Source organism: Uloborus diversus, chromosome 3 (genome assembly GCF_026930045.1).
Source record: "Uloborus diversus isolate 005 chromosome 3, Udiv.v.3.1, whole genome shotgun sequence".
Lineage (NCBI taxonomy): Eukaryota > Metazoa > Arthropoda > Arachnida > Araneae > Uloboridae > Uloborus > Uloborus diversus.
The window spans coordinates 44821014-44830725 of record NC_072733.1 but is presented as its reverse complement, the minus strand read 5'-3'; the positions used below and the strand labels follow the sequence as shown (position 1 = coordinate 44830725).

At 32.6% G+C, this 9712-nt stretch overlaps 1 protein-coding gene across 1 annotated transcript; it reads right to left on the bottom strand.

Moving 5' to 3' along the window:
- Positions 1–296: 296 nt before the first annotated feature.
- On the bottom strand, positions 297–9423 carry LOC129218722 (uncharacterized). The gene is made up of 5 exons (XM_054853045.1): positions 9413–9423; positions 8118–8260; positions 6374–6491; positions 2377–2502; positions 297–780 (listed from the first exon to the last, which is right to left on the bottom strand). The coding sequence occupies exons 1-5, from the start codon at positions 9421–9423 to the stop codon at positions 474–476; spliced, it is 705 nt and encodes a 234-aa protein (XP_054709020.1). The 3' UTR covers positions 297–473.
- Positions 9424–9712: the final 289 nt, after the last annotated feature.

Here is a 9712-nt window from a genome sequence, read left to right as displayed (position 1 = left end):
AACGTTTATTTGTGGTCGAAACATCGAGTAAATTAGAGTTCGTTTATCTGTTTTACTTAATTTTATAAATTCATGTCTCCCTTGAAATTCTATGCCCTGCCCCCCCCCCCTCCCGACTAGGGAGGCGCGCCCCTCCAGGGTGAGAACCACTGCTGTTGAACGTGGATTAGTGTTTTTAAAAACAATGATGCTTTTGAATCCTGTGCAGCGCACACCACGCGAGTGTTTTAAGGACATTTTTCGAAAAATGTTGAGAAATGACATTATTCATAGAACTAACCAGTTTACTCTTGATATGCTATGTAAATTGCAACTACTACTAACATTCCAAGGAAAAAATTTCAACACCCATTTAGTAACCATTTTATTAGAGCACAATCGAGTTCGCAAGCCAAGACAACATGAATTGAAAGCTTTCTTTCACTTTCACTCCCCTCTATTTCCATAACCCCGTATCAATATGAAACCAGTCGCTAACAAAGACAGAAAACAAACAATAGAGACGCTAGTAAGCATATGGCAGAACTTGATATTGTCCAGGCATCGTTGTGAGATATTCTGCTACTGTGTCTGGTCACTGGTAGCGGGTAAATTACAGTACGTGGTGTCCAAGATGGGGTCGTATATTGTGGAGCTGGACGACTGTTGAGGAGGTAACTGGATGTGGTTAATGGATTGTATGTTTGCTCCACGTGACGCAATGCTGGTCTTGGTTGATACTCTTGCGTATCTTGAACGTTGTTGCCTTCTGCTGGACATATTTTGTCCGATGGCTTCAGTCTGTGAAGATAACAGTAATGGAAGCTTAGATTTTTTTTTTCTACCCAAAATTGCAAAACAGTGAAAAAATGATGAAACAGGCATTTGTCGGACGACCCTACTAACTCAGTGCGTCAACGCACTGAGTTAATAAGGGTTGTCCGATAAAGAGCGGATTCTAGAAGAGTCACCTTAGGCATGGACACATGTGGTTCAAAGCATCAAATCTGTGCCTCAGAGCCAGACTAACGTACGCAAGCCACAATAGCTACTTAACAGGAGAGAGGGAAAACCTTTTCCTGATGCGTACAAAGGATAGGATTTGCGCTCTTTTAACACTGGTAAATAATTACTAAAGATTTTTTTTTGCATTTACGTTTATATATGTGGCTTGATGCGGAATAGAATTCTACATACAATGCACTAATAGACTGAAAATCGCAATTTTTGGACTTGCCCTAGTCTGGCTTTGCGGTTCAGAAATGTGTCGAAAGTTTAAAGTATACTGCACTTAGCAAGATGCAAATTTTAAGTCTAAAAAAGAAAGCCTCGTTACAATTCTAACCTCTTTTGCAAATTAAAAAACCACAATATTTTAAAGCTCCAGTATAGTTTAAGGAGGGGGCTCGGGACATCAAATCAAGATCTTTCCCTGTGTCTTCATAAGTCATAGTCAGGTCACACTGAGTCCTATACTTAACTATTCTCGTTTCGACTCCAGGGAAGAAGAAATTAAAAATAACGGGACCAGTGGTGTAACTACAGCTATCTGTTGGAACTTTTCACACATTCAACGAAATACGCAAAAAGGGAACCCCTAACCATATCGTCGGGGGACAGTAAAAAAGCGCGATGTATCCGAAAACTCGATGTAACCGAGTTCTTCAAAACTAACGATTGAACTAACATTCAAGCAACTGATATGTGCGTCTACAATAAATTCAATTTATTCTTAAAAAAGGGTGAACTTTTGAAAAAAAGCAGCAAAAGACAATTACCTTACCAATGGGGTTGTTTCCTTCAGTCAAAAGTAGAACTTTTTGTCACTGAAATTGATAGAATAAGCAAAAAAAAAAAAAAAAAATAATAATAATAACATGGACCCAGAAAATACTTTCATTTTCCCAACAGTTATTTTTTAATTAATTCTTTTAAATGTCCGAATTTTCAAACAAGGCGCGGTCTTGATGACGTCACAAACGATGCACTTTGCCGCATCTTTCTACTGCGATTCCACGTTATGATATCAAGAAGCGAATTAAAATTGCGCTCTACGCTTGCTATCAACCATATAGTTTCCAATACACGTGAGTAAAGATGCGAATTAAATATTTTGCTCTGTGAAAATGGCATTTCATCATTTGTGATGTCATTGGACAGAAGCATAAACATTGAAAGCGCACCGATTAAAGTTTTTTTTTTTTTTAATATTAAACTTAAACAAATTATTTAAAAAATGGTCAGATCCTATGTTTTTAAGCATGCTCTTTCAGAAAAAGTACTTTAAAAATTTTGGAAACGACCCCATTGCTATTTTTAATAGTACGTGTTTTACCTCTCACTCCCGACTCTTTCTAGAAGAAACAACGAGGTATGTAATTCAAAAATCTCACTTACGATTTCGTAATTGTCTCGCATCGGCTTCGTAACGAAGACATGGAATCGTCAAGTATATGCAAAGCTTGAGGTCCACAAATTCTCTGAGTGGGTTCTGAAACGCACTTCTCATATTGTCTGTAAGCACTGCAAAGAAAACAATTTTAAATTCATTTGCTATCAGCAGTTTAAAAATTATGCATGTTTATTTTTGTTTGTATTTGCTATGATAAGTTACTAGAAGTAGAGTTTTTGATGCTAGTTTCATCTTGAAAGACAAGCTACCTCAAATTGAACGAATACAATAATTTTACTGTAAAATTCTGATTCTGCAAAGCTGAAAAAAGGTAAGTTTAAATAGTCTTGCTAGAAGTATAAATGATTGTGGTTTTGTCTTCTTCTTCTCTGCGCAAATAGATAGATGATATGGATTGAATGTATAGTTATCTTTCTTTTAATTTTCCTGTGGTAGGGGGGAGGGGGTAATGCTACGCCTTCTTCAGCTCAACGAAGAAAAAAATTACGTTGATATTTAGGTCCAAAATGCTGTTTTTGTCGCATTAAGTTTCATAGAGAGACTTGATTATCTGATTATTATTATTATTATTTTGCAGTTAAAATGTTAAGGATCTTTTGATCGGATTTTTTAAAAACTGTGGATAATAATAGTAACTTAAAGCATACACATAATTTGTTCAGAAGAAATGCAGTTTAATACTGTATTCATTATGAATTAAATTACATTTAAAGAATCGATTATAAAGCACTTAGCCTTTCCTTCTGTTAAAGAAGCTCTTTGAAAATTGCTGCAAATGCAAATATTTTGAGTTGTAGTAAACGTAAAATAGTTGGGATGGAGAAAGGAGGGTGCAATAAATGGAGATGGGGAGGCAATTCTGAGAGCCGCAATTTCCTAAATATAAATAAAACTCGTTATTGAATTAGTTTTTAGCTAACAAGCGTTAACTAACAAACGTTAAGTTGAGGTTTCGTGGTTTTAGTCGATACGTTTCAAAAATTGCTATTCACAAAATTATTTTTAACATTTCATCCCAACATGATATTCTTATGGGCAATTCATTTTAGTTTTCGTTCATGCTCTTTCCAATGTGAAGAATAGATTTGAAAGAAATTTTGACTTTTTTGAGGCAGTGAGAAGCAAAGTGATGTCAATGGCAAAATTAAAAATTTGGAAATAACCAGTACACATAGTAGGTGTACCTCTCCTCTGCCTTGGGGCAAGAGATGATGCTAGTAGCCCTGGTAGTTGCTGCTATACATCATGATTTAGAAAAAAAAATTCAATGAAAGCTTACCTAGGATGTTATCTTTAAACGCGTTTTACTCAAAACTTGAAAGTGCCCACTTACAATCCTTTGCTTTTCACTGCCTCATTTTTGATTTTATAAAAATTAATTTCTCCCGAAATAATGAATAACATCTTCTTATTTTCCTTGTTGCATACGATTAAAACAAAAGATAAAAAATGGCAGTCGGTGGAACTGACTGACATTAGCTATCCTTTTTTTTTTTTTGTTTACTGATGGTCATTGAAGAGAGCTTATAATGTTGAAGTTTTGAACAAAGAAATCGAATTAAGCTTCAATTAATGCAGTTAAATTTATCAAAATAATATATTTAACCATATTACCAAAATTTAAAATTTTAATTAAAGTATTTTGTGATATATTTTCGTACAGGTTTCAAGTATACGTTGATTACAGTAAAATTTTCTAATAGATAGGACACCTAGAAGTTTTTAAAAATTCAAGACGAACATTTTTAAAAAGTTAAAGTAAAAAAAAAAAATCTGTTATCTCCGGGAAACGAAGGCCTATCGGATTGAAACTTGTTTTATTTAATTCAGAGCATTAACAGCATAGTATTTGCGTCCCATAAGAAGCATAGCTTCAAAATTGCTAATCCATTAACTTTTACTGAATGATTTATTATGAACACGTACAAAGATACATAATACTTTATTATTAAAATTTGAAAAGTTAATCCTGACCCTAAATTTGAGCTTTTTCGTGTAATGACTTGCATCTTTCAATGGAAAAAAATTAGCGTTGTTAAGACACAAATCTGTTTGATTACAGAATAATTTTTGTAATATTTTTGCAGTTTTATGTTTTAATAGCACTTGTTTTTTCATTTAGTTATTTTTTACCCAAAGGTGAGCGCTTTCATTCATTGTATCTTTTGCTTTTATATTGTATTCATTCATGAGATGTGCTTATCAAGTCTCTTTTAGCGAGTACTCGCAGAAAACATCACGGTCGAACTTTTATTCGATGGGCATTGCTCAAGATGGCCGTTGTTTGGCCACACCTTTGGTAAACCACTAAAGAGAAGTTTTACTGCAAGAAGTTTTTTGGTCTTCTGGTCAAAGCAGCCAAAACTAATTAGGAGAATGTGGGGCAAAGTGAAATGGTTAGGATGACTGAGCTTTTTCAAAATGAACAAATTGGAAATGTATTTTGAAAATTACAGTACATAAAGAAAGAACATTCTATTTTATAATAAAACGTACATTGAAACTTTTTTTTTTTGACAATAAATTTGCGACCTCAAAAAAAGTGGAAAATTTTTAATTTTCCCCCCATGGGGCAAGTGAAAAATGAAATATTTTTCTAATGAAATATTTTCTATTCAATTATAGAAAATATTTTTGATCAAATGAATCAGTAAATAAAAGGTTTAATAAGTAAATGAAAATATACGGAAACAAGAAACTGAAAACTAAATTATTTAATTAATTAATGTATGATAAAAAGTAAATGAACAAGTAAAAGAGTGAATGAATAAGAAAATGAGTGAATGAATGAATAAATCAGTGAATTAGTAAATGGAGGAATGCAAATGAATGAATTAAGAAATGAATTCGTAAGTTATTCAGTAAATGAATGTGCGAATAAACAAAATAAACTATTTCACTTTGCCCCGCATGTACATGACTGATTGTAGAAAATATTAAAAATACAAATAAGCGTAATATTAACTGAATAAATATTTCACAGAGTACAGGGTGAGTCAAAAATGAATATAGCGATTACAAACGGCTATAACTATTTAATAAAAAAAATATATATCGATAAGATTTACACAGAATGTAGACGGAACTTCAAAATTTTGTATACATATCTCAGAGATTTCCTATGTGTCTTCCCTTGGTCACACGAACAATAATTAAGCGGCTGTCCATTTCACGCCATACATTCTGAAGCATTTGTGCAGTAACCGACGCAAGCGCATTACAAATGCGAACTTTCAGTTCTTCAAATTGTTTTGGGCATGGGGTGCATAAATACCTTGTCTTTCACATAACTCCATGGAAAGAAATCACAGGGTGTCAAGTCCGGAGGTCTTGGTGGCCAAGAGCAAAAGACATCGTCGGCGAAGTTTGAATTCGCGCATGTGCAGACTTCCACTTTGCTGCACCTGCGCTTTACGTAAACATTTTTTGAAGTTCCGCCTACATTCTGTGTAAATCTTATCGATATATTTTTTCTCATTAAATAGTTATAGCCGTTTGTAATCACTATATTCATTTTGACTCACCCTGTATTAGAAGGTATCAATTAATATTTAAAATGTTAATAGCAGGAACTTTATTATTTTCTAATAACAAAAATAAGTTTTGACTTGCAACAGAATATTACAATATAAGTGTCACTTTTTAAAAATTGCCTGTATTATCATATGCTTTAATCTTCGGTGGCATTTTTTTACCTACTGGAATAGATTAAATGCGCTACTAAAATATTACCAGATAGGTGGAGCTAAAAGCAGAGTAAATATTTCACCATTTCACTTTGCCCCACATTCCCCTACATTTGAACTCAAGTGTTTCGGGCATTCAAAATAGTAATTTAGAGACAAAAATAGTGTCTGTTTCACCTGTAATATGTATTTCTCTATTTCTCAAATACGTTTTACACTTGCAAGGAAGATAAACTCAGAAAAAAAGAAAAAAAAAACAATCAATCGGAATATTTTAGGTCAAATATAAACATACCAACATATATGTAATTCTAAAGAATGTGGGTTATAAGCGCTGTCTACCATTTTTCTGAAATGGTTGCCACAGCTATCCATGGAAACTTTCCGAAAACAGGTTGCATATTCCAAGTAATCTGTAAAACAAAAGGATGGCATATAAAGCAGATAAGGTTTATTAAATTACAAAGTTACTTTTTAAGGTTCAGATATTTTTAAAATATCAACAAAAGACCCAACTGGCAACTCATTTCGATGCATTTAAAGCATCTATTAAATATAAAAATATTTTCGTAGAACTTTTCATACAAACAATATTTTTGAATGTTCTTCATTAAGTGTGCTTTCATTGATGTAAAAAAGAAAAGAAAAAAAAATGCGTAAGCCTAAAAAGTTATCTTATACTTTGCCTTGAAATTTGAAAGGATTAATTTATGCATGCTACGTTTTCGGAATCTCTCTCCCCACAAAAAAGCTCTCGCTTTCTCTTTACTACCATGACTATGCATTTCACCGAAGTGCTTTGTTCAAATTATATTTTTAGAAACATATTGAAAAAATAAACGCAATACTTTTTTCAAATGCATCCTTTATCAATGTATATGATAAAATGAGAATTTTTTTAAATGTTGCATGTACTTCATATTTCTTGAATTCAGTTTTTAATTGTACATATATTTTGGATACATTTTAGCTATTTTAGCCACTAATAACATATTTTTTTACTTTCATTTCAATGAAATTTTGATATGAGTCATAACGGAGCTGTAAAACCGACTTCAAAACAGTTTTAAGAGAAACAATGAAATTCTCTTATTCGACTTTCAGAAGGAAAATCGGGATCAGTGCAAGAATGTGCAATTATTTGAGAAATAGCTATTTTTCGATATAGCTTCACTCTTCCTCCGAAGAACTGCGAAGTAATAAATTATACTACGAACTACAGGGAAACCCCAATTTTACGTCCTCCGAATCTTCGTTTTTCATGCATTTCACGTTTTTTCCATCAAATCCCAGTTTTTCCGAAAACTAATAATGTTAATTTAACCCGGATTGTAAGTTTGTTACTTATGAATTTCCCGCATTCTACATTTTCCCTGGGAAATAAAAAAAGAGAAAAAAATTCTAAAATAAGCAATATGTTTAATTGGTGCTTTTCAAAGATAATTCACATTGTTGAAAGTTAATGTATGAAAACAAAAGTGCTACTGTTCAATCCGTAGCCGTCCTTACGGACTTTCGTCTGTCAATGAGGATGAACAAGAAGAACGGGAAGCACAACTCGTCCCTTCTTTTCAATATTTCGTTGAAGCAGAGCTTACAAATAATGAAAAACTTTTCTTCCTCATAAAGACCAGGGGAAAAAAATCCTTTTCGTAAATTATAGACATTATATACCTATTGAAAAAGTCTTGTTTACTAACTTCAGTTTTTTTTTAAATTTAATATTTGCTTTTTATGTATTTCTCGTACTATACGTTTTGCGCATTTTGTGTTTTTTAACTCAGTCCCTTGAGAAACGTAAAATCGGAGTTTCACTGAAAATGCATTTTGCTTTGAAAATTTGTGCCATTGGCTGCTTTGATCAAGTTAGAACCGGTGCAATGGTATCACGAGAGCGTTTATTAGGAATCTATAAATGTGATTCAGCAGAGCTTTTAGATTTAGTTTTCCCTTAGTTAAATATTTTATTTAGACAGTTCTATGCCTTTTAGAGTTGTTATTAAATTTTGGAATCTTTGATAAAATTTCTAATTACTTACCTCGCCTGTAACGATCAGAGCTACATATCGCATGTACAGAATCTATGGAATTGCTTACAGCTTCATTAAATTTCGTTCTTTGCTCCTCTGAAGAGCAATCAATGACATATTTCCTGACGCAGTCCATTATATGGCTCCATACCCTGGAATTGGGAGTTGAGTTAGTTGCTTAAAACGTAACATATATATATTTATACTTAACTTTAATAGTCAAAGTTCATTTGTTGAAGAAAACAGAAATGTTTGATTCAAAAAACATAAAAAGTTTTCAAAAAACAATTTTTCGAAAAAAAAAACCAGCTATCTGTGTTTGATTTTGCTGCGAAAATACCTTTATACAGGGCCGTAACCAGACTTTTGTTTCGAAGAGGGTTTTACCAAACACATTACTCGTGAGCTCTATATGATCTCTAACATTTGATTTCATTCGTATACCGTATAGATTTTTGTTCAATAGGTTATTAAAATGAGGGTGTATAAGTACTTCTTTAAGGGCATTAACATGTGTTCATGTAAAAGATGACGTATCTATTGAATGAAGAAAAGAAATGTGTGTTGTGTACACAGCATAAGTTCACCCTTGTTAAAAAATCCATGAACTCAAAGAATAGATGAGTCTACTTATTTTTAGCATTCAAAGTAATACTTCTGAAATTTATATTTTTGAGTTATAAAGTATGTTGACTGCAGACTTTCAAATTTAATTCTGATTGATTCTGATTTTTTTTTGTTAGTGTCAGATATTTAAAACTTGAAGGAAAACGCTTTGCCGTTTTGTAAAAAATGATGTTTGCAATAACTACAGTAAAAATAAATACTCCAGATAAAGATAAGTTTTTACAAAATTTCACTTTCAAAATAAAATAAAAAAAAAAAAACTCAACAATTGTTTAAAAATAAATAAACTAAGATAGCAATATTTTTAGGCAAAAAAATGCATTTTAAAAAGCAGTTTTTAAAAAGTTTTAAAACATTTTCTGAGGGGGCTTGAACCCTAAAAACTAACCCTTTAAATACAATCCTGATTTAATTGTACACAAGTTAAATTTCACTCTTTCCAGATTCCAAATATTTAAACATATATTAACAAAATGATAAATTATAATTTCTGTCGTGTCATCATTCAGATCTTCCGATACATTTTTGTATCGGATATTCGCTTAGAGCATTCGAACGTCACGAATGAACCTGGTAATTAATCTTATTTACCATTCGTTTGAGCAAAAGCCCGGCAGGAATCAATTAAGTCGTCGTACTTAATGACATCGAGGGAGGTTCTTTGAAGAGGAAATCACCTTTTGTCCATTATTCCAGGCCATTTCGGAGTGCATGTGAAAGTGATGTTGACCTGTTGTTATGAAAACGGAAATTGGTTCTCTAACAATTACCGTATTTTTATCCTCTTCCTTACTTCCTTTGCTGCTCTCGCTAATTTTTTTCTTTTTTTTATGCATTTTTTTCCAAGCTTTGGTAACTGGATTGAGAGTGGCGCTCAAATAAAGTAGATTCAAGGGAGATTAAGCAAATGCAGGCGCTATTTTACGCTAATGGCCATCACTATTGCTGCAAGCAAGGGTGAACCAGATTTGCATTAT

Coding starts and splice junctions, on each gene's coding strand:
- LOC129218722 (XM_054853045.1), bottom strand. Junction 2,503..6,373: donor TTAGAATTACATATATGTTG/GTATGTTTATAT, acceptor TTTTCTTTGCAG/TGCTTACAGACAATATGAGA. Junction 781..2,376: donor TGCGAGACAATTACGAAATC/GTAAGTGAGATT, acceptor TTATCTTCACAG/ACTGAAGCCATCGGACAAAA.